This window comes from Sorex fumeus, unplaced genomic scaffold, assembly GCF_029834395.1.
Source record: "Sorex fumeus unplaced genomic scaffold, SorFum_2.1 ptg000020l, whole genome shotgun sequence".
NCBI classification, from domain to species: domain Eukaryota; kingdom Metazoa; phylum Chordata; class Mammalia; order Eulipotyphla; family Soricidae; genus Sorex; species Sorex fumeus.
The window spans coordinates 20,901,692-20,927,472 of record NW_026606077.1 but is presented as its reverse complement, the minus strand read 5'-3'; the positions used below and the strand labels follow the sequence as shown (position 1 = coordinate 20,927,472).

The 25,781-nt window shown below is 40.3% G+C and overlaps 1 gene segment (V, D, J or C); it reads right to left on the bottom strand.

Annotated features, from left to right (window-relative positions):
* Positions 1-5,630: 5,630 nt before the first annotated feature.
* Positions 5,631-25,425, bottom strand: LOC130022631 (T-cell receptor gamma chain C region C10.5-like). The segment is given in 6 exon segments: positions 5,631-5,779; positions 7,711-7,758; positions 9,126-9,455; positions 13,372-13,411; positions 24,851-25,155; positions 25,383-25,425. Coding segments are annotated over 6 exon segments (915 nt in total).
* Positions 25,426-25,781: the final 356 nt, after the last annotated feature.

Below are 25,781 nucleotides of genomic sequence, written 5' to 3'. Positions count from 1 at the left end.
ATCAGCAACTTTAGTCACTGAACCATCCTGACAGCCTGAACAAGATTTCTTTTTTTTTAAATTTTTTATTAGTGAGTCATCGTGAGGTACAGTTACAGACTTACAAATTTTCGTGCTTGTGTTTCAATCATACGATGATCGAATACCCATCCCTCCACCAGTGCCCATTCTCCACGACCGATGATCCCAGTATCTCTCCTGCCCCCCACCCCATTCCCCCCACTCCACCCTGCCTCTGAGGCAGGGCATTCCCTTTTGTTCTCTCTCTCCTTTTGGGTGTTGTGGTTTACAATAGAGGTAATGAGTGGCCATCGTGTTTGATCTATAATCTATTTTCAGCACGCATCTCCCATCTCAACCACACTTCACTTGGTGTTCCCTTCTCTATCTGAGCTGCCTTTCCCTCCAGCATGTGAGGCCAGCTTCCAAGTTGTGGAGCAAACCTCCTGGTACTTATATTTGCTATCCTTGGGGGCTAGTCTACCATTCTGGAGAGGCAAAAAAGATTGAACAAGATTTCTTAATGCATTGGTGGGGTGACTTGAAATGTGAACCATGTGAGGGTCCAAGTGATAGCACAGCAAGTAAGGTGTTTGCCTTACTTGACTGCATTCTATGCAGTCAACCCAGATTCTCTCCCTGGTATCCCATATGCTCCCTTGACTCCCTCTAGGAGTCATCCATGGATTCAGAGCTAGGATTTAGGCCTAAGTACTGCTGGGTATGACCCAAAAACAAAAAAACAAGAGAAGGAAGAAAGAAAAGACATACGTGAACTATTTATGTATAGCAAAGTTTTAGTATAGTCATACCATGCATACTGATCAACATTTCCTGATTTATTTCTTTCCATTATTTTTTGAGGTGATCATACTAGTTCATCATAGGACATTCCTTGGCTTATTACTTTAATTTCTTATTGATTGAGTTCATTTGGGATTACTCTAATGATGATAAAGTGAATGAACACTTCTGAATCAGAGGCTATGGTTCTGATGCTCAGACTCTTTCAGCCTCTTGTGGGCCACTGTCCAGCAGCTACACAATGGAATTACTCAGTTTCAAACTCCTTGGGCCCAGCCTGTAAGAGTGTGGACCTCAGTGATATTCAAAGGATCCATAGAGGAGAGTCTCTGATACAACTGGGTTGAGCAGTGGATCTCCAGAAGACCTGGATTCACATGGCTAGGGGAACTGCCCCTGGCTTTTACCTTGGGCGTCTCTGTGGGTCTCACTGGGCCTGCTCTAACCATCTACGAAATGGACAAGATGCTCCCTCTCCTGTAGCTTAAGGATGTAGCCTCATAGAACATGGCAGAGTCCATGCATTCACTCAGATTTGTTTTCATAATAGCAAAATATTTTCTAGGTTTTTTTAATAATAAATATCATCTTGGTATGTTAACTCTTATTACTCATAATTGGGGTACATAGGATTCTGCTTGATTTAATAGGGGAAATTAAGAAAGGGTGCCTGCTTGTTAGAAAAGCTTCAAAAATCAGTCTTCAAGGAAAAGAATTCCCAAACAGAATTCATATAAATTTGAGTTATTGCTTATAAGTTTCCCTTTATTTGAGAAATACATGGAATATTCTAGTTCTGTAAGACTTTTAAGACATGGTGAATGAAGTTCTGTAAAATTGTAAGACTTTTTTGAGTTTTTGTTTGTTTTGGCTAACACCCATCTGTTCTCAGGTCTTACACCTGGCTCTGTGCTCTGGGATGACTCCTGGTGTTTTTCTGGTAATGACACGCAATGCCAGATATTAAACCCAGATCAGCTTTGTGCACGGCAAGAGCCCTACCGATTATCCTGTCTCTCTGGGCCAGAACGGCGCTTTGCCTCACTTTGCATTTCACATCTGTGTAATACAGTCTATTGTTCTGTTATGTGTGTGATCCAGTCCAGTGCTGTGGAGTTTAAGCACATAAGTCTTACTGGCATTGATATTAAAAAATCTCCCTACCACAAACTACCATTGACCTAATACCTTTTAATTGTCCATATTGCATAGGAATAAGGAGAAGAAATGTAGTCAAAACACTTGGCTTCAAATTCCAGCTCTGTTTTTTATCAGCTGCCTAACGGTGGGGATATTCTTATTGTCTCCCTGGTTTAGTTTCAGTCTGTGGAGAGATGATCGCGCATAGCTCGGGTGGTTCTTGTGAGAATGAACACCCACTCCTATATGTACTAGGACATAGTCAACACGATGCAGTGCTCACGGTGATGAGGACATTAATAACCCAGATGGTTTCTTCTTATTGCTGTACAATTGGTTTGTGAGACTATCGGAGTCCCAGGAGTGCAGCTTCCTGTGCTGCACCACCACTGACCCCTCACTCCTTCCTCTCTGTTTACCACCATTTTGTTGCCAAGTGTAAGATTTGTTTTCATTGTATTGTTTTTTCTCTTTTATTAGTTCTACTCCTGATATGAATGAAGTCCCTTGAACCTCAACTCCTACTATTCTTTGTGTTGCATGGTGAAGATTAGATTAGGGGCTGGGGAAGTAGCTCAAGCAATAGGGTGAACCCCTAAAATGTGTCTCACAGTGATTCAATAAAAAGAAAGAACTACGTTTCCCCAAGGTTGTCAGCATCCTTGGGAGTGTGAGGGACCCACTGTTTTCACAGTAGTGATACCAAAAGTAGATGCCAATGCTGGCAAGGACTTTGATGCGCCAAGCATTATTAAGTAGGTCATCTAATTCGTGTAACTTCAGAAGATAGGAAAGTGTAACTTCATATTGTAAGTAAGGAAATTATGATAAAGTGGTTCAAATAACTGTCCAAGTGTAAGTAACATTGGTTTGTTCTTTCTCCCTGGCTACAGGGAGTTTAAGTTTATTGAGTAGTACTTATCACACTGCTCTCAAGGCACTCCCATTCCTCTGTGTTTATCTGTAACCTCTTTCTTTGTGCTCTGCTTCCCAAGCCAATCACCTGTATCCTCTAATCAGACTCTGTTAACTTTTAAGGTCAGATCCTTCTAAGGACACTGGATTTATATTCATAAATGAAATACTGCTTTCCTCTTCTCATGTCCTTTGCATAGTTCAGAGCAATGTCCTTTTTGTATGAACACAGGAAGACTATTAATACTATGCTTTTGTAACTTGGGTGTGGGAAGCCAAGAGCCCCCTCATAGACCCTGACCGTGGTTCCCATGCTAGGAACTGCTTGGGACAGACATTGGTGACAGTCTCTCAGGACTTCCTGATCTCAGTGGATGCCTGATCTATAGCAAGCAACATCAGGCTGACAGTTAGCTTAGCTGGCCTTATCTATAGTAACCTCCAGGATGCATCTACTCCCTAAGACCCTTTGATATACAAATGAAAAGCTCAGGATACACCTACTGCCATAAGGTCCTTTGATATACAAATGTAAAGCTCAGGATGCACCTTCTGCCACAAGACCCTTTGATGTACAAATGTCTACCTTGAATGTTAGGTAAAGCTCTTGTTGCTGACCTTACCATATATGGTTATACTGCTTCTGCTCCTGACTGAGCTGCCCGGGGCCCTATATAAACAGCCTGTATCCCTCGATAAAGTGCTATCCCTTTTTCTCTCTATTTCTAAACTATACTCTGTCTCTTGTGTCTTGTGTTCATTTGGTCGGTCCTTCCCTGCACCTACGGATCCTAGGGCCACCTCCGCGGGTCGGAGAGTGGTTTGCGGGCCCTTCGCACTTGGGAAGTTAGTTGACTTCAAGTCATATTCACTCATGGGCATCTGTTCTCTCGACTTAAACCTCAGTTTCCCTTAGTTCCTAGCACCCCAAAAGCAGGGTCCCAACAAGGGACTGGATGGACCCAGGGCAAGCTGTGAGCTACCCTGGCATCAAAATGGGCTTGGCAAAGTGCCATAATGCTTTATTTTAAGTTAAGAGCATGGTCATGGACAAATTCTGTCATGATTTAATAAGTAACAACTGGATTAGCACCCTGCTAGGATTAGGAAAAACTAATCTGGCCTGAGCACTGTAGTCTGGGATCTATAATAAGATGTCCCCAGGAGACCAATCCTATAAGCTTAATGTATCTCTTACTGTGCCCATACAAAATGACTAACATTATTAAGAAGTAAAATTAAGATGAATATTTAAATGATAAACTAAGAAAAGGAGAAATGCACCATAGGTGGTATTTCACCCTGGAGTGATCTCCTGGCTGCAGGAGATCAGGAAGGGCTTTCATATGTTGATTGTGCTACTGTACCTGGGTCTGGTTTGGAGGGTGTGGTAGATTAGAGAGAGCAGGATGGTCGGTGAGTCAGAGCAGGGAGAGACTAGCAAGGGAGACAAAAGAAGACCATAGAGGGGAAGAATGTAGAGAAGAACGTAGGAGCAGGATCTGAGGGAGAGGAATCAAGAAGAATTGGGTGGTCTGGTAGGATCAAGGGGAATCCAGGAGAAGGGAAAGAGATTCGGGGAAAGAGAGTCAGAGGAGAAAGGAGACAGGATTGGAATAAATGCAATTGATACCAACTAGCTTGACCCTTGTTTCCTCTTTCATCTGCCCTTGGCATCGGCTGTCCCCAGTAGGGAAGCCGCCCGAGACCACCGAACACAGGTGACGAGAGAGAGAGACTTGGGCTTTTCTATTTTTTTCATGAATACACATCCAAGAATCACACTAATGCCAGATTCAGGTCAGAGGGTTTAGATTACAAGTGTCCATCTTTATGTCATGTTGCGTGTCTCCACATTTCCTGGAGCTCTGGTGAGATTATTGTGAGAGAAAACAAGGTGTTCAAGAGATTTTAGTACTGAGCTAAGCACAACACAAGTCACAATAGATATTAACCATAGTTGACTTCAGAATGGGCTGGAGCAATAGCACAGTGGTAGGGCATTTACCTTGCAAACAGCCAACATGGCAGACCCGAGTTTGATTCCTCTGCCCCTCTCAGAGAGCCTGGCAAGCTACCGAGAGTATCTCACCCACACAGCAAAGCCTGGCAAGCTACCCGTGACATATTCGATATGCCAAACACAGTAACAACAAATGTCACAATGGAGACTTTACTGGGTTGAGCAAATTGATGAAAAATGGGAGGACAGTGACAGTGACTTCCAAATGTCCCAAATGAAGGGATGAATCTATCCTTTTTAGGAGAAGTAATTTAGCACCTCTGTTCGATACGGTTTACCTGAGGACCAATGACCTCAAGAAAGTATCATGGCCAGTTTCTTAGGAAAATGAGGTATTAGTCATCAATATGCCCAGAGCTTTTAGGCATATTGAACTCTTTTACCTTGAATTTTCTATTAGATTCCAACAAATTAAAGTACCCAAAACAAACACAGAGTTAATTTTTAAACATTTATTGCACCTAGTAGGAAAAGCAAGTGAGCAATTCAACAGTAAAGATGGCATGTTAATGGTGTATAGAAAGGAAGTTCTTCAAGGCACTCGGCTAATTCAAGGTCCCAGTGGCAGGAATAGAAGTGCAAGCTGTCTGTAATTAGCAGAAAGAGCAACTACCTTTTACACAATAACAATATAAAATACACTTGTAATGTAACATAAACCAAATCTATAAAATAAGCAACTATTTCCTCAGCAAATGCCCTTTAGGGAGGGTATAAGTGATAGAAAAACGCTCATCCCTTTGTACAATCATTGTGAATTCTTCCCATTGCCACACGTTGCTGTTGTCCTGAAAAGACAGAAAGTGATGATGGCAAAATAGAGGGTGCTCTTGAAGAGGAGGAAGATGTAGGTATAGTAGGCAGAGTTGATCGTGAACAGTAGTTGCAGTTCTTCATCTAAAAAACATAGTTTCATTAGTTTCACCTGTTCTTTTGCAAGCATAGGACATATTAATAAGAATAAAATCACAATAATTTGTTGCTGATGATCTACATTCAAGTGGCACCCCTCAAACCAAGAAAGCAAAATTAAAATATACTGTCACTACTCACAAATAGACAACTTAGAATCTACCTGCAGCTTAAATCAAATAAAAACCTCTGCTATGTTTACTTAGAACATTCTGAAATATCAAAATGTAAGGTTGCATTTTTAGTGAATGAGTAAAAGGTGAAAAAATAGTTGTGATAAATAGAATAGCCTTTAGCATTGCTTTTCCCAACTATAAAAATTGCTAATGATCATTAACCACTAACTAAATGCCAGTGCTTATTCTTAGAGCTTTGTGCACAAAGTTTTCATCATATTTGATTTTCACAGTGTCCTACATGATTAATAGTTTTATTTTAATTTAACACATGTTGAGGTGAAGGTGAATTTGTCTGATGCCATGTGTTTAGTAAATATCAGAAACTAGGTAGCAATACAAACCATATGACTGTAAAGAGCACAGTATCATCTACTATGTAATTCTGCATTTTCAAAAGTAATAAACAGTGATAGTAAAGTAATAAACATAATACAGCAGGGAGGGCATTTACCTTGCACACGGCTGGCCTGGGTTCAATCCCCAGAACCCCAAATGACTCCCTGAGTCCACCAGTACTAATTTATGAGGAGAGTCAGGAGGAACCCCTGAGCATCACCAGTTGTGGGACAAAAAAATAAAATAAAAATATAAAAATAAACGCCCCATAGAGCAAAAATTTAAGCCTAACTAAGTCATTGGATTTCCTATCTAAAAATGTCATTTATCATATGGTTTATACACAATGATATTGCTACAAATGAAACAATCCATAGAAATACAGACATGCTGATAATCAGGTGCAGAGGTTTTGGTAGAGAGAATTCCACACAATGGAAGAAAGTAGTCAGTGCAAATTCTCTAAAATGACAGAAGGCTATGATTCACTTGTATGTCTTTCTTGGATATCTCTGACTGTGGTTTTGATGTTAAAAGATATTCGCCTTTGCATGTTTTGCAAGGAATTTATGGTGTTTACAAGAAATAGCAACAATGATTGTGCACCATAAGCTAAAGCTAAGTCTCTCTTACCTGGTTTATTGTTAGTGATTCAGAATTCCAGAATCATCAACTAACATTTGGGTTGGGCTGTCAAAGGGATTGTGGTCCTGACTCCTGCTATTGGTCATAAAGGTGTCAGTCAAGCCCAGAGTTCCTTTGATATTGGAGGGAGAGGAAAGCATGGCAGGGTCAGAGTCCCTGCTCCTAGTCACTTTCTTTGTATGAACTAGGCAGGAGGAGCTGGACCCAGTGCTGATGTCTGTGCCAGCCAAGTGGGACTCCCAATGCTACGCAGAGGCATTCTGATCTCTTTGCTGGCTGTGCAAGGAGTCATTATTCCCAAAAGACAGGTTAGGGAAATACAACACCAAAGTGTTTCATTCATATTCTTCCAACAAATAATTGAAAGAATCCCGCTAGAGCCCATGAAGTTCCAGTGTGAAGTGCCAGCCTCCTGCTCTGTTTCTGCTGTGTCTTGGGGCCCAAGGTATTCTGTTTCTTGTTCTATGTCCCTATCTTAAAGTAATAATAGGAAAATAATTGGATTAACGTTTTATCTCAGGTGACCTGGGCTCAGTTCTAGGTCTGTGACTTAATTGTGCTTGAGATTTAATTAATTTTTACTCTGATCTCATATGTAAAATAAGGAAATGATAAATTAACTTAAAATATCACTCAGTGTACTCTGAAGCATACAGTCATTTTTCTACTTAAACTAGGAACGTTCAAAAGTTAAATTGATTAGGCTTAAATTTAGCATGATATACACATATAAAATTGTTCTGTACAAAAACTTACCACTTTCTCCTTTTAGGGAAGTGTTTGTAGACTCAATAGCAGTGACCTCTAGAAGAGATTAAATCAAGTATCAATCATACTCATTTTTCTTATTCTGAAACCAAGAACCTACAATTTCAGTCACAGTATGAGTCTACATAAGAAGAACCTCTAATTAAAGTTTTATGTTCCTTCACATGATAATGCTTAAATTCAGGAGTGTGTACCATTTTTATTCTTATGCTCACAGCTGTAATGGTATATTTAAGATATTCTCTTTTATTCCTGTACTCATACATCCTAGCACAGTTTTAATTACTAAGTAGCTATTTGGTCAATATTTGTTGAGCAGAAAAGGAAAAGTGACTCATATGTATTAAGCACGTAATATAATGCTATGAAGAGTTGCTACAAAAGTGAATCAATCATGTTTGAGATTTTAGAACATGTTTGAAAGAATCTTATTTAGAAATTATTATCTAAGCAAAGTAATCATATTTTTACAAATCACTGTATCTCTAACTTACATTTAAATTTTTAGAATTATCTTGTTTAGGGACAGGGCAGTAGTTTTTAAAGAAATGCCTGTTGGATGATTATTACTGTACCAGGCACTGCTGAATGAATCATTTCATTTTATATCCTGGTCATAGAAAATTAAGTTGTGTTTTTGAAGACTCCATATTACAAACCAGGAACTGAGGTTTAGAAAATACATGTAATTTGCCCAGAGTAAAACAATGACTGACAGAACCAGCACTCAGAGAACCACTGTGGTGGGTTAAATGAGATAGAATATATGAAAGTAATTTATGTAAAGCATCCAGTGAAATATAAAATAGTCTATAGAAAGTGAACATAATTGTATCACATGGACAATTTAAAATTTGACTTGCGGATAACTTAATAGTTTTCATTATAAGAACATTTTTCTTATGCAAACTAAGCATTTTGGGGCTGGAGAGATAAAACAGGGATAAGGTGTCTTGCCTTGCTCTTTGGTGACATTGGTTCAATCCCTAGAAGTACATGTGATTCGTATAAGAGTGATCCCTGAGCATAGAGCCAGGGGTAAGCTCTGAGCATTGCCAGGTGTGGCCCACCACCACACCCAACAAACTCACTTAAGGAGCTAAGCACTTTTGTGCATCAGATAAAAATATAAACCAAATTCATTTATAAAATATTTTGAAAAGAATATATATGCTATATACATATATATATATACAATGAGATAAAAATTGTATTTACCTACAACATTATTTGGAAATAGAAAATTCATGCTACCAGTTTAACATTTTCAAAAGATCTATATTTAACTTTCATTAATACTTCAAAAAAGGTGTTGTATTGATACTTTTTTAAAAGAACACCTTTAAAAAGAGAACACTATTCTATTTGGTGTTTTTAGAGGAGGCTATTTTATATTCACATACCATTTCTTATAGAAGGAAAAAGAATCTCCTGATCAACCCCTCTTCTGTTAAACTCATGTTTGACGATGCATTTGTGTTTCTTATTCATCGCCTGCCCAGACACTGTCAGCCAGCTGAATTTCATGTAGGTGTCCCCAGTCCTCATGATATCTCCCTGCTGGGAGTCCAGCATCGTATCACTGTTCTCTTCTTTCCAATCTATCTTGATTACATCAGGGAAAAATTTCTCAAGAAGACAGAGATAGGTTCCAGTCTTATGGAGGTTTATTTCAGCAGGCGAAGGAAGAAAAACAGTGGGCTTGGGAGAAAAATCTCCATCAAGGTTTTTCTCTGTGAGGATAAATGGAACAGAAACTTAAAAAGAATTGAGGAACACACGACAATTGGCATCGTAAAAGGGTGGAAAGTAGCCATTACCCTTATTCCAGCCTTTAATTTGTAATCAGTTGAGGGTTATGAATTACTTTTCAGTCTTATATTCAATGAGAGAAAAGGTTGAAGAGGTATCTAACTTCTCCCAAAATCAAAGCCATTGAAAGATAGGGTCTAGACAGAAAGAAGACCTTTATTTTTCCTCTAGAATGTCAGGTAATTACACACTTCTGTCCCATACCATGCTTCCAGCATTCAGGTACACACTTAAAAATAATGTCCAGGCAGATTAACATGGTGACGGAGGAAGTCAACTGAACCTAGGTTGCACATGCATGGCAAGGGCCCAACCTGCCATGCACATGCAACCTAGGTTCAATTTCTGCCACAAAATATGGTCCCCTGGATGATCTGGATGATACTCAACAAAAATTCAGTGGATTCTCCTGAAGAGGGCTACAGGGCAGAATGGTTCAAGAATTGACTTCTCCTGTCACCAAGTTAATCTGCCTGGACATTGCTACTGAGATCAAACATGTAAAGTCATTTGTGAATGATATTAGATGGTTTCTATTGCTAGTTGTTAGTGTTAAGTGCTATGATGCCCAGGGCAGTGCTGCAGTAGTAAGTAGTATTCATGGGTCTTTTAAAACACTACCATTTTATCTTATATTTTTTCCAGTTTGGGGTCACACCCAGAAATGCTCAGGGTTATTCCTGGCTCTGCACTCAGGAATTACTCCTGGGAGAGCTTGGGGAGCAATAATAGATGCTGGGGATAATACTTGGGTTAGCAACGTGCAAAAGAGACACTCTATCCCCTACCAGTTTTGTTATTACTCTGGCCCCACTTCTTTTGTTTTATTAATGGGTCCTGAAGACAGAGTTCATTCTTTACTTCACTGTCCTCTTAAACTATTTTACAGTGGAAAAGACATATTTAACTTGTGAGTGTGGTGTGCCATACTTTCTCATTCATAAACTGTGCATTTTATCTTTCCTTTAAACACAGATTTCACCTGTGCTTTTTGCTAGACTAATTATTTAAGCTCCCTTTTTATCTGCCTTCCTTGTGGCTTTTGATCTTCTATTTTTAATGAATATTTTATTTTATTTCTCAAATTTATAAGAAGTGAGCTTAGATAAAAGACTAAAAATTGTGTATCAAAGCATTTTCAGTTACTGGGAGCCATATAACCCTCAGTTGCCCCCCAGAATATCCCAAGGCGACTACAGCATGAGACTAGGGGCCAACTGGCAGGACTGGGGTGACACAGGAAGGAAGCAAGGTTGGAATGGGGCTTCAGTTCTAAGAAGGTCACAAAACACATGATCTAAACCATCAGTAACCTCCCAAGAGATTCCCATGTTGATGTGTGGTCAACATTGAAGCCAGCAGTTCTGAGTCAGGTTGAGCAGCTGGTCTGCAGCCCCTGTCTTACCTGCTTCCTCTCTATCTTATACTAAAGAATTTGAAGAACATTTACTGTGAGAATAAGCTGTGTGCCAGGACCAAATATTTTGATTTTTCTGCTGCCCCCACTACATGAAACACCTTTCTAGAAATCTCCCCATGTGTGTGTTTTAAATTGTGAATGTGGTGTGCCACACTTTCTGGCCTGGCCCTCCCGTTGATCGTCGATTTTGCTCGAGCGGGCCCAGTAACGTCTCCATTGGAGACTTTGTTGTTACTGTGTCTGGCATATTGAATACTCTCGGTAGCTTGCCGGGCTCTCCGAGAGGGGCGGAGGAATCGAACTCGGGTCGGCCATGTTGGCCTCTTGTAAGGCGAACGCCCTACCCGCTGTGCTATATTTTCAATGTCTGTCTAAATATGTAAAGATTAGTCCTGCAAACAGTAAACAAAGTTGAAATCCAACAAAAATTTCACTCGTGAAAATCTAAACAAGAAATGGAGAACTGACTTCTCTCTTGCCTGGGCAGCTTGGGTTTTGCTTTTTCCCATCTCCCCTGATGTACATGGGAAGTAGGATCTTATCTTTTCTCACCATCCTTCCTCTAGACTTTGACTTACAAAACCAATCCTTTGCCTACATGTAGAGTTGGTATTTTTTTAAATTTCAAAAAGGAAAAATATAGAAACAAATTTTGGTATTAAACATATGTGTATTCAATATGCTTTATGGCTTTAAAGTACATATATGTATTAAGAGGGGGAGGCAAGATTTATTTTAAAATAATTTTTCCCCGATTTTAACTACTCAGAGCAGACCAAATGAATTGGTGAAGAGTAAAAACTCGTAGAGATGAAACCTTAAGCAATAAATTGATGAAACACTGACCAAAAAAAACTCTTAAAATTTCCAGAACTTTGACTTAATATCCTGGTCTGCTTCTCAGATAATTCTCTATGGACGGTTTCTGAAGTTTACCATCAGATATGCAAAGATAACTGGCTTATGCAGTAAAATAAAGAAATTTATGCACCAATCATTATAATAAGATTCAATATTCATTGGAATGTTGATGAAAAAAATGAAATTGAAAAGAAAGGTGTCCAACTCACTTTTCAGTATCTAGAAATACTCTAAAACTAATATTTTGAGTATTAGTAAATACATATTTAACATGATTTACTTCATTTTATTGGATTTAGGATGGGTAATTACCTTCCTTGATTGGAAATGGAATGCTGTTTTTATTTTATAAGAAGTAATAGAAATTATGAGCTATTACAAAGCAATTAATTTAAAAATGCCTTTAAAACGTTAGTCTAACTTCTAACTTCTCAGAATGCAAAACATGATGATGTTTCTTGTATTACATAATGATCCAGAACAGAACATGGAATTTGCAACAGTCAAGTCTCAATTGAGTTTCAGACTTTGCAATGGCAACTAATCATGTGAATTTATATGAATGACTGAACTCTAATCCTACTATATTTAAGAATGATAATTGCATGTACAGGGCTTTGGGGAATGAGGTAAATCACTGAAATTATTTAGGATGAATTATTGCTCTCAATGAATATGGGCATCAATGTTTTGACAGGTTTTATATTATTTTTAATGTTCTAGGGCAGAATTTTAAAAATGTTTTGTAGTCGGGACCGAAGTGATAGTATAGCAGGTAGGGTGTTTGCCTTGCACTCAGCCCACCAGAGTTCAATCCTCGGCATCCCATATGGTCCTCCATGCATGACCTAGAGTAATTCCTGAGTGCAGTGTCAGGAGTAGCACCTGAGCATCTCTGGGTGTGATCCAAAGAGCAAAAGAAAAAAAACAATATTTTGTAGTCACTGTAAAAAATTATTTTCACTGTTCTTAGAGAGGAAATAAATGAGATCAAGGCCATATGAGGGACCATATGGGATGCCGGGGATTAAACTCCAGTCAACCTCGTGCAAGGCAAACACCCAACCCGCTGTACTATCGCTCTGGCCCCAGCTACAAAACACTTTAAAAGTTTTACTTATATTCCGCCCTAGAGCCTTGATAAATGAGATATTGGCTTTCAGGTTTGAGGAGAAAGGAGTACTTTCTTGCAAACAAGATATGAAGAAATGATGCTGAATAATCTGTTACGTTAAAAACCTTCTTGAAGAAAACTCTTGAAATAATAACATGTCAGAGGCTGACAAACTTGGTCCTTAAAATATTTCTATGTCTAGCCTGAGTAAACCTTTCTCTGTGTATATTTTAGAAGTGGAATTTCAATCTTCTCACAGAGAAGTGAATAAATCGCTTGCAAAATAGTTTTGCTTGCCTCTAATTATCATAACTTCAAAATCATGGATCACAGAAACACAAAATGTGGCAGATAGATAACAATGATATTCAGTTTGCTTTTCTAAAAAAGCCATCTATGCAACCTTTAATTGCTCAAATAAAAACAGAAATAAGTTACTTACCCCGGGGAATCACTATGAGCTTTGTCCCTTCTCCAAATATCTTGATCCAACCCGTGCTATCACACTGATTACAGCTTCTACAAAAATCTCAGTGTTCTAAGTGTTGTGAGAAGAGAAGGTAAAAACCTTTGCACAGGAAATTCGGTTATTTGTGTTTCTTTGGAAGGTTTTGATATAGATACTTTTAGATCTGACCATTTTTAGCTTTTCCTCGAGTAAGTCAATCCATCTGGCTGTTTTCCAACTAGGACTTAACCCTTGAAAGGTGGTGGTAGAAAATGGAAGGAGAAAAGGTAAAAAAAAAAAAAAAAGGAAAAATCAGCATCAACTGATCAATTAAATGCTTTCCTAGTTTACAAGGAAAAGCGTTCAGAGAATTAAGACGTTTTTATTTCCAGGTATTCTGTCATGTGAAACAGCTTAGAGATTTCATCAAAGGAAACATCCTTCTGTTCTCACAACCACCAAGCCTGCAGCATCTGAAATTTGGGAAAGCATGTCTTAACATAGCAAACAACTTAGCAACTGAAAATGCAAGTACACTAACACAAATATACTTAGAAACCTTTAGAAACAATAAACCAACATAGTAAAGCAACAGTTTGCAAAATTAACACAACAGCCTAAGACATTTCTCTGTGCAAACAACAAATTAGAAGAAAAGAATTTTTTAATCCCTTTCAAAATATTGACCAAAAACATCAAATACCTGGGAGTAAATTTAACAAAAAGTAGAATGATTTATACATTATGTTTTGTACGTATGTTTTGTTCACTTGGTACAAGTGAAAACATAGTATTTCTATACCAAATAAATTTAGCAGATACTATTACAACCAATGATCAAATTTATTATCTGCATGAATAGGACAAGTAATCCTGTATTTGTTCTGAACTGATGCACTGAGAAAGACAATCCATCACATTTGGCTTATACCTGTCATGAGTAAACAGAAAGTGACCATAAGAAAACTCAAAATTTGTGCAGACAGCTGACTTGTCATCTTTAAAACTATCCATGACCATGGCTCAGGCTGCTGGACTCAAGCAACCACTGCCACTACCGTTTAAAACAGAGTCAGTGACATAAAAAAAAATGAAAGCCACATGTGAGTTGCCTTTTCTTTTGATACAAAGAATAATTTAGAAACAAATGAGTAACTATGAATATAAAGGTTAGGAATAGAATTTGATCTTTGTAAATTTTCTAATATTTTTATGTACTACGATTACATCACATAATATTCTTGTTTTTTGAAAATGCACACTAAGTTATTAGTAGCAAAGCCCATAAACATTAAAAAAATAAAAAGACCTCTGACTAAGAATATTTTAGCAGTGGGAGGGAGCAATAACGTACAGGGTAGAGCACCTGCCTTGCATGCAGCTGACCCTGGTTCAATCCTCAGCACCCAGTAAACAATCCCATGTAAATGATGATAGGGTGGTGAAGAAAAATTGCCATTTGATGTGGATTATGATATTAGTTGACTAAGGGAAGAATCATAAATAGAAAAAGCAGTGGGTGTAATACCCGAGGAAGGAGAGGGGGAGAGACAGAGAGAGAGGAGAGAGAGAGAGAGAGAGAGAAAGAGAGTGAGAGAGAGGCAGGAGGTGGGGGTGGGGCATGATGGGAGGAAACTTGGGGGACACTGGTGCTGGAAAATGTACACTGGTGGATGGATGGGTACTGGAATACTATATAACTGAAATCTAATCATGAACAGCTTTGTAAGCTGTTCTTTCTATCTCACAGTGATTCAATAAAAAAGTAAAAAAATAGTAAATTTCAATTCATAAAATGAATTATTAGAAAATAACTGGAAATAGATTAACTGGGAAAATGGACTATAGATCAGTCATTACAAAAGTAATAAACCAGTAGTAGCACAGCAGTTTGGATGAGATGTAAGGAGAAGGCAACTAATCTTGATTAACGAAATATAAATAGAGAAGGCTTAACCTGTAGCAACATCTTAATAATCCCTCATACAAGGACTGAATCTCTCCATGGTGGGATACAACAATTTACAGTAATTTTCTCCTAAGAAAACATTTGCTTATCATTCAGCTAACAAGATTATTGATAACAAGCAATATAAAATAAATTATTGAAGGCCTGCTATGAGGGCAGGTTTAAGGGGAGGTTGGGAAAATTTGAGACAATGGTGGAGGGAAGGTATAATGATGGTGGTATTGGTGTTGCAATATTGAATGCCTGTAACAAATCATTTTGAAAACCTTTGTGAATCACAGTGTTTATATATAGTTCAGAGGAAATTTTTCATATGTAGACCTTACCTATTCCATGTAAATTCCAAAATATATTAATATAGAATTGCTTTAAAAGTTTTATTAATGACAGTTGAGACATGATTATTACCATAATGAGATCCAAGTATAAAATAACATTTAACATGATATACTTTAGATTCCAGAATTGAAAACATATATGTAAATGAGAATAGGCATTTTACTGTATTGCATTAAATGGTTTTAAATTTTCTTACATATGTCAAAACCATATAGTAATCACAAATTGACTCTTACTGATTTTATTTCTGATCATTACATTTGTCGTTTCTTAAAGTTTTGTTGGAATAAGCAATATAAAGTAAATTTGTTATGTGCCTAAGGGAGCAAGCAGGGTGAAATTGAAAAGGAAACTGGGGATATTGGTGGAGGGAAGGTCTCACTGGTGCTGATAGAACACTAAATGCTTGAAACAACTAAATAATGGACAACTTTGTAAATCACGATGTTTTTAATCACTTAATCACTTAACTTCCCGTTAGTCGTCGATTTGCTCGAGCGGGTGCCAGTAACATCTCCATTTGTCCCTGTCGCATGCTAGTGTAGCCCAATGGCATCTGTTCGCTCTGGGAACATGAAGAGCCTCAAACCAATCGTTCATGATCTTGACGAAGAAGTCTGACCATCTGGTAGGTGGGCGGCCACGTGGTCTTTTGACATCCCGTGGAATCCAGTCGGTAACAGCTCTAGTCCAGCGGTCATCTTTAAATCTCATTACGTGACCAGCCCATCTGATTTTCGACACCTTGGCAAATGAGACAGTGTCCCTGATTCTTGATCGTCAACGGATGTCAGAACTCCGGATTCTTTCTCTCATTTGAGTGAAACGTGATATTCCAAGCAAAGCTCTTTCTATTCTTCTTTGGGAGACCTGAATAGCGTTCTCATCTTGTTTGCATAGGGTCCAGGTCTCTGAGGCATATATTAATGCAGGAAGAACAGTGGAATCAAAGAGATGTGCCCGGAGCCGGAGGTTCTTCGTCCTCTTAGCTATTTCTTCGACACTCTTAAAGGCGTTCCAAGCCGCTCTCTTCCTCCTGCGCAGCTCGGGTGCCAGGTCATTTGTCATGTTGACCTCTCGACCTAGGTACACATAGCTGTTGCATTCGGAGATGGTCGTTCCGTTGAGAGCGAATGGGGCATCAGGAACGAGGCTGTTTCTCATAAACATTGTCTTCGTAAGATTCAGCTGTAGTCCTACCTTTCCACACTCAAGGTCAAAGTCGGCCAGCATTTGTGCCGCTTGGCTGATGTTTGGTGTTATTAAAACAATGTCATCAGCAAAGCGGAGGTGGTGTAGTTGCCGACCATCTATCTTCACTCCAATTCCTTCCCATTCCAGTCGTCACATGATGTTCTCGAGGGTGGCACCCTGCCGCACCCCTCTCTTGACATCAATGATCACTTCTTTGTAGAATGGTGAGATCCTGGTAGTGAATCCACAATACAGCTCACGGAGGATCATGATGTATTGGGCTTGAATGCCCTGATTGGCTAGGGCTTCAATGACCGCTTCCATCTCAACAGAATCAAAGGCCTTCTTTAAATCAATGAACGTTAAACAGAGCGGCATCTTGAACTCCTGAGAAACCTCAATGAGCTTGGTTATCGTGTGGATATGGTCGATGGTGCTAAATCCTTTGCGGAACCCAGCTTGCTCGCATGGTTGTCCTTCATCTAGTGTTCTGCCAATCCCATTTCGGATGACTCGAGTGAACAACTTGTAGATGACAGACAATAGGCAGATTGGGCGATAGTTGCCAATGTCATGGATGTCTCCCTTCTTGAACAGTAGTACGGTCCTGCTGGTTTTCCATTGGGACGGAACCTTGCATTCAGACAGGTAGCGAGTGAAGAGCCGAGCCAGTGTATTGATGAGTACTGACGGCAGGTTCTTCAGGTGTTCAGGTCTAACCTTGTCTGGGCCGGGTGCTGTTTGTTTCTTTACCGACGAAATGGCATGTCAGATTTCGGAAGGGAGAACGTTGGGAATGACATATCCATCCTGTGGAATTTGGTATGTCGGCAAGTGGACATGGCTATCGAAGAGATTTGAGTAGAAGTCACGGATAATCTCCATTGTCGATGTGATGGATCCATCAGAACGTCAGAGGGCAGTCATCTTGGTCTTGTAGTTGGCGAAGGACAGGCGGGCATTACGAATACTTTTCCCGGCTTCTGCCGCATCTACCAGTACTTCTGCTCTTCTCTCTTTGAGGTCTTCCTTGATCGCATCTCTGCACTGCTTTGCGAGCTCGGACATTAGCTTGCGGTTGCCTGAGGCATGCGCCAAACCATGCTGGTGAATTAACTCAAGAGTTTTCAAAGATAGGCGATTTTTTGTGGCTATCTCTCTCTTGGCGTTCCTCGCACATTCATGGAGGTGCTGAACCAGTCGATCGTATTCCTCGTCAATGTTGTCAACAATGGCATCTTCCCATGTTGCCGCAATAGTACCAAAGAGTTCCCAGTTGGTGGTCATTCTGGGAGTTCTCTTTTTGAACTTTGCAGCCCTTTCTCCCCGCTCTGTGAAGTAGAATTTTGCACGAAGGAGACGGTGGTCCGATCCCGTTCGAAATTTTGGGACAACAGCGACATCAGTCAGGCAAAACCGTCGATGTCCTTGTCAACACAAACTTGGCCAAGAGCATTGATTCATTCGAATGCCTAACAACCCGAATCGGACGTTTACATTTGAATAGATGTGGCTCACTGCCTGCAGTTTCTATCTTCGTTGTCTACGCACCAACATTTCATTATGATGAAAGAGAAATCGAGAAGTTCTACATGGAGCTAGAGAAGTTCTATAAAGAAGACCACACCTTCTACAAGATCATTGTGGGTGATTTTAATGCCAAGATAGGACCGAGAAGAGCAGCTGAAAAACTTCACATCGGGACCCATGGCCTAGAATGGAACAAACAGGGTGAGACACTGTCTGAGTTCATCATGTCGACCAAGACCATTCATGGTAACTCACAGTTCCAGAAGGCAGAATCTAAACGATGGACATGGGAGTCTCCCGGTGGACAATTCCACCACGAAATAGACCACATCATATTCAATCGACAGTTTTGCCTGATGTTTTTAATAAAAATTAATTTTTAAAAAGGAAAGAAAGAAAGAAAAAGAAAGAAAGAAAGAAAGAAAGAAAGAAAGAAAGGAAGGAGGAAGAAAGGAAGGAAGGAAGGAAGGAAGGAAGGAAGGAAGGAAGGAAGAAAGAAAGAAAGAAAGAAAGAAAGAAAGAAAGAAAGAAAGAAAGAAAAAGCAGTGGGTGAACCTCCTACATTTTTAGATGTGGGAGTGACCTGTGAGCACCAAACACAGAGCAAGTCCTGAGCACTGCTGATGTAAAAAGAATCACAAACGAAACAGACAAAATCTTCTAGAAGCTAGGTTATTATTCAGATTTGAAGAAAGAATAAATAGCTTTTCAATAAGCAATGGTTAAAGTAAATCATCTCCACGAAACTTGCCCTTTGTGTAATGCATAAGGGAATTCTAAAAGGAAAAGAAATGTTATCTGGAAGTAGCAATTTATTTCTTTTTTAAAAAGTTTGGAAAAGGTGAATATTAACAGAGGCCATTTTCAAGTTTTCTGTTTAGAGGATTAGAGAAATCAAACACTGTATTTTTGTGTTCTAAAAATTATTTGGTTCTTTGTGAATTGATACTCTTTCAGGTCAGGGGAAGCAAAGTGCAAAGCACACATCTAGCTGTGCTGGGTTGGCTTGGTCTTCAGTCCTGCATGGCAAGCAGACCTGCTGGTATTATGACTTGGTGGGCCATCACAGTGGCTTATGTGAGGCGGAGAGGAAAGAGACGGTCACTTTCTCCTGATCTGCCTCTACCACCCCAGCTGGGAAGATCAGGACTGGTAAAGTCTGTGATGAACCTCTGTGTGGCATGGGCCAAAGCCCCGTCAACCCCACAAAGCATCTGTCAAGCCACACCTGGTGTCCTCTTGGTCTTCTTGGCCAGGAGTTGATTCCTGCACCCCATCCCTACTACCCAATTTCTCAGGCTGGAGAGAGAGATTTCTCTTTGCAGGAAAGGAAAGTCAGTTCTACACCTCACCCAGGGTTTCCAGGTACTTTTTCTTGTCTCAAAGAAAAGAATTTCAGAAGTAGAAAAGCAGAGAAGTAAAAAACAGATGTTATCTGGAGACTTAGGAAGAGGAAGGAGGGAGAGAAAAGGGAAAAGAGTAATGCACTCAAGGGAGAAATTGTGATTCTCCAGAGATGGAGAGAGCCCCAGTACATACACATCTCAAGAGGGGAGATGCAGACGCCATGTGTGCCCAGCCACATGGGCACAAGCAGCTCATGGGCTCGGGCAGTATGTGTGCATGCTTCCTTTGTTCAAGGTGGCTTTGTAGGGTTTTCCCAAGATGTCCCACATAGCACTTTCTAGCTAGGTGAAAGTTCGTTGTGCGGGTAGTTTCCAAGGGAGTAGAATTGGAAGTGGCCGATGTTCTTTGGAATTCCTTTTCTGACTTTGCTCCTGTTGGGGCTTCTCTTGGAATGGGTCCAACTCTGGGTCCATTGCCTCCAGGAAGGTCTTATCAGGCCTTAATTCCTGTGCTTTGCAAGCTCAGGGCTATTATAGGGTTTTATAATTTCCCAGGAATTCTATTGCCATAGGGACCCTTCCCTGTCTAACTGCCTTTGGGACCCCTGATCACTGCCAGGCCCAAGAATGACATTGGACATTGATGAGCACTGAACTGTCAGCCCTGAACTGTAAGTGAAACATCACTGGGGTAATACCTATAAATATCTATATCAAGGATACTAGATCTCATTTCTATTGCAATGCCCTCTATACCCAACTACAGTAGCATACTTTCCACAGCATTTCCTATTGAACGTTTCTAGTTGGATCCCAGATGTTTTATATATTTGTTGCCCGTGGAGGTCCCCAGGTGACTTATGTGAAGTGGGAGGAGAGGTGTAGCAACCTCAAGAAGGAAACCTCCTCCTCTTCCTCTCCTCACCGCTGTCACATGTGAATGCCTAGGAGATTGAGGACTCAGAAAGTAGGCTTGAGCCTCTACTCAGTGCACACTCCATGTCCCGCCAGCCCACGAGGCAGCCTTCAAGCTGCACCTCATGACCACTTGCATTGTGCAACATGGGAGGTGACTCCCGTTACCTGTTTTCTCAGGTAGTGTGGACTTGGGCTGGAGTGAGGAATGGCTCTTTGCAGGAAAGGGAAGCCAGTCCCAGACGTTCCCCAGGATTTTCAACTCTGTTGCCTTTGCCTCTCAGAAGAGAATTTCAGGAAGAAACAAACAGTACAAGTTTATTGGGAAATAGAGGGAAGTAAGGAGGGAGATAAGGTAAAATATGTGCTCAAGAGAGAACACAGGCTTCTCCAGAGTGGAGGGAGCTGGCACGCAGCCCTACCTGGAAGCATGACAACCCAGATCTCCAGAGGGTACATGCAGCAGGAGTGTGCTCAGACTCTGTGTGGGGCAGCACACAGACTCAGAAGCACATGCACACCCTTCCTTTGTCCAAGCTGGCTCCTGTTATACTTCTCGCAAACTCCCACTCCCCCATTGCTAGGTTGGTTTTCAGAAAGAAGAGCTGGGAGCAGTAGAAAGTCCTCCTTTGATCTCTTCCACCTGGAGCATATCGGCCCAGGGAGTCCAGCCCCCCTCCTCTCTGGAAGTCTCCTGCACTTGGCCTGGAATTCTGCATCATGATGTCTCTCTGCTCCCAGACGGGTCTTCTGTGTCAAAGGCCCCCAGGACTTAGAGCTTGTTCAGGTTTCAGACTCTCTTTTTCCACAAAACACACTCCCAGGGCCCCCCAATTTTCCTGCTTGCAACATATTCTGTTCTGTGTCTCTGAAACCTATTTTATTTCTCCAGATAGTATTGGTTTTTGATTGAATTTCATTGTACTCACACTGCAAAATCTGTCTCTTCAGTGGCAACTTAAATTTCTGCTCAGTTTTTTTTTTCTCTCATTGGAATGCTGAGATTCATCTCTCACTCAGCAGTGCTCAGTGTGGTCCCAAAGCCTCCCCCAAATGTGTATGGATCTGTGCTCAGGGATTACTCCTCAACATGCTCACATGTGGTGTCAGGGATCACCTGGATCAGCGAGACATGCACTTTACCTACTGTACTATCAATCTGGGCTGGAGCAATAGCACAGCGGTAGGGCGTTTGCCTTACAAGCGGCCAACATGGCCCACCCGAGTTCGATTCCTCCGCCCCCTTTGGAGAGCCCGGCAAGCTACCGAGAGTATCTCGCCCACACGGCAGAGCCTGGCAAGCTACCCATGGTGTATTCGATATGCCAAACACAGTAACAACAAGTCTCATGATGGAGATGTTACTGGGCCTGCGCAAGCAAATAGATGAACAACGGGAGGACTGTGACCGTGACTATCAATCTGACCCCTCCATTTTTAACTGTTCCCACCACCCTTGTTGCCTAGTTCTCTAGTTACCAAAGTCTACCTTAAATTTTCAGTTGTTCTAATGGTTTCAATTTTTTTTTCTGATTTTCAAAGGTCAAGAAGATGTGATTTTCTCAATTAAGATTTTAGAAACGATCCACATTTATTATGTTTGTCTATAGGTCAGAAACTATACATTGAAAGCCCCAATACTTTCTCTTCCATTTTATATCTGAGTCATTCTCCCATTTGCTCATAAATTCCTCTGAAAATTTGTCTTCCTACCAAAAACCCCCAAGGCTAGGATATGCCCCTAGGTAGACTAGCTTAGGTCTTAGAATACAAAGGGTTTGCAAATGTGCACTCAGGAAAGAATAGAAGAGCAAGGAAGGATAGAACAGATGATAAATATATACCAGATGCAATAAGCAGAATCATAGAATAAGGCCTGTTCAGGGTCTTTTAGATGTAGAGGCAGCATAGGCAAAATAGAATAGAAAACTGTCAGGACTTTATTTTGGTTTCTTGGTGGTACACCTAGGGGTGCTCAAGGGTTTCTCCTGGCTCTGTGCTCAAGAATTACTCCTGGTGGTTCTCAGAGACCCTACAGGATGCCAGGGATCAAACTCGAATTGGCCACAATCAAGGCAATTGTCCTACCTGCTGTACCATTGCTCCTGCCCTGCACTTTATCTCCATGGGTGTTGTGTGAAATGCCTCGCTTTTCTTACACATTTTAAATGTTGTTGTGCTCACTGACTGTCCTTTGTGTCTCTATCAACAGTGGCTTACCTGTAGGGAGCCCAGTGGGGATGGAAGAGCCACATATTATTAAAAAATGAGTTCAAGGGAGGGAGACTGGGGACATTGGTGGTGGACAATGCACACTGGTGGAGGGATGGTTGTTCTATCATTGTATGACTGAAACTCAATCATGAAAGCTTTGTAACTGTATCTCAAAGTGATTCAATAAAAAGTTATTTTAATGAGCTCATGGATAGCTGCCCAGGCAACACTAAAGCCTGACAAATCTGTGTGTGTCTATCTTCCGATATGTCTGTATCATTCTCTGCCACTATCATCTGCTAGACATTGGCATTAGACACCCCCAGCTACACTGACCTTCCATCATCATTCCAAACTAGTTCTCTTTCAGAATCTTCTCACTTGCACTTCCTGCCTAATATTTTCAACTCTTTACTTACATAGTTGTTCACTTCATTAAATTATTTTATATGTCAAAAAATCACAAAACAGAAAGAGCAGATTTTAATTCAAGCTAAACCTTAAAAACAAGAGTCAGCTGTCTGATATATTTAGAAAAGAAAATTCCAGAGGCTGTTATGCAGTCTCCTGCCACTCATCTCAAATCAAGGGTAAAATAAGCAGCCAGAAGCAGCTGAGTGCTCCCTGTGCAATCATCTGATTTCTCCTTTGATAGGCCTTAAAACCATCCTGTCCACTCTAGACCCACCCTACTTGTCCTGCCATAGTTCCTGGGCCAAAATTTGTCACTGTCTATGCCAATGAAACACAATGACTTTGTGGGAATATCTGATATGTTATTCTTTTTTTTATGAAAACATTGTGATTTATGAAGGATTTAAGTAGTATAATTTAAAAGAATAAAATGCTATAAATAGTTTATTATATTTACAAAATTATATAAAGAAAACAAGATTTTATTAGATAACATGAAACTCCTATGCAAATTGTGAGAAATGCCATAAGTAAATTGTGAGAATTCCATATTTGTAAAGAAAACATTAAATATTATAAATATGCTAATCGTTAATAATATTTATATATGAATCTACTGTAATTCCTTTCACAATTACATATTTTGTATTTTGTTCTGTGGTGCAAGAATATAATGTTTATGGTGCTTCAAAATTCTAACTGGGAGAAGAGGTAATTGAGTTTTTTTTTTTTTTGCTTTTTGGGTCACACCCAGCGATACTCAGGGGTTACACCTGGCTCTGCACCCAGGAATTACTCCTGGAAGTGCTTGGGGGACTATATGAGATACCAGGGGCTGAACCCAGCATTCTACCTGCTGTACTATCTGTCTGGCCCTTCAATTGTATATTCTTCTACTTGAGATTTGTCCCAGTGATCAAAATCAAAGATGGTCTTTCTGTAGGTAAGCTCTAATATTCCCTTCTGCAAAGAATTAGTAATTCACATACTTGCACACATACACACATACACACACACACACACACACACACACACACTTCTCATTTGCCAATAAATTTGTGCACGGTGGGTAATTAAATACAGATTTGCATTTTTAAAATATAGGAAGCTAGAGAAAGAAAGGAGAGCAAATAGCATGTGTTTGCAAATAGGGTTGACAGGGCTGGAGTCCACCCATTGCTGACCTCTATTTTTCAGCAGTGTGACTATTACATACTTTGTCAATGTATCATATCTGTTTGGATTGTGGATATATCACTTGAGAAAGTTCTGAAACAGGAAATGGAACTGGACTAAGAATCTGAAATGCAGGTGTAGGCACCACTCAGTGGTTAACCACCCTTGGACAAACCACCACCTCTGGGCCTCAATCCTCTCATTTAAATGGGGACCTCAGGCTAGACTTGTCCTCATGAGCTCTTCTTTCAACGCACTTTTTGTCCATGGAGTGAGACTGCATGGGCATCAGAGACTGCACCGCTGCATGCATGTGAGCCGAATGAGGGTGGCTCAGAGCAGGTTTCCCTACAGGCCCCTTCTGGCTCTGTGACACTGTGAGATCCCAGCAGGCACAGTAGTAGGTGGCTCCATCAGACTCTATGACGTTATTGATGATCAGGTAAAATACTCCATTACTTTTCTTATCTGTCTCCAGGCGGGGATCGAGGTTGTCTTGCTTAAAACTCTTGGTTGAGCCATAAAGAATTCGTCTCAGGGGTTCTCCTTCTTTTTGCTCATACCAGTGCACAATGGCATTGTCGAGAGGAATCCCAGACAGCTTGCAGCTTATATGCACCGTTTTGTCTAGTCTTCTGGTAAAGGACTGATCTTGGGAGATTCTCATTTTGGTGTTTCCATCTGAAAAAGAAGGAAGGGAATTTGGGCACAAGAAATGATTGAATTTGAACACAAAAACTATGATAAGAGGTTGTTTCCTCTCTGGAAAAACCTGTGCTCTCTCTTGGGCATGCAATTCCTCTCTTTCTCTCTTCTCACATTTCCCAACGAAAATTTTGCTTAATAAAACTATTTTGATTAACTGAACAAAATACAATAATACACAGAAGGGGAAGGTATCAACCTACAAACCCAAGCCAAAGATAAGAGAAAAATCCATGAGGACAGCATTATCAGTGCCTGCTCTTAATGGTCCCCACCAGACACTGTGAATTGGGGGTCTGATGCAATTGTAGCCTTTTGTTCCACATGGAGGCAGGGACAGGGGAGGTAGGTTTGTTTTAGAACCAATGAAAGTCCTTAGAACTTTCATAGTGTCATGTGCTCCTACTTCTGGTATGAAGGAGCAAACTACATGAGAATAATGTTAACTTCCGTTTGGGGATAATTTCCATTTTCTTTTTAAGCACTGCTTCAAGTATATTAATTCTTCAGCTCTTTTCCAATGCCTGAGTGACAAGTTATTTTTCTTTCACATTTTGCATGTTTAGGCAGCTATTCATGACTATCACAGAAACTGGAAGGAA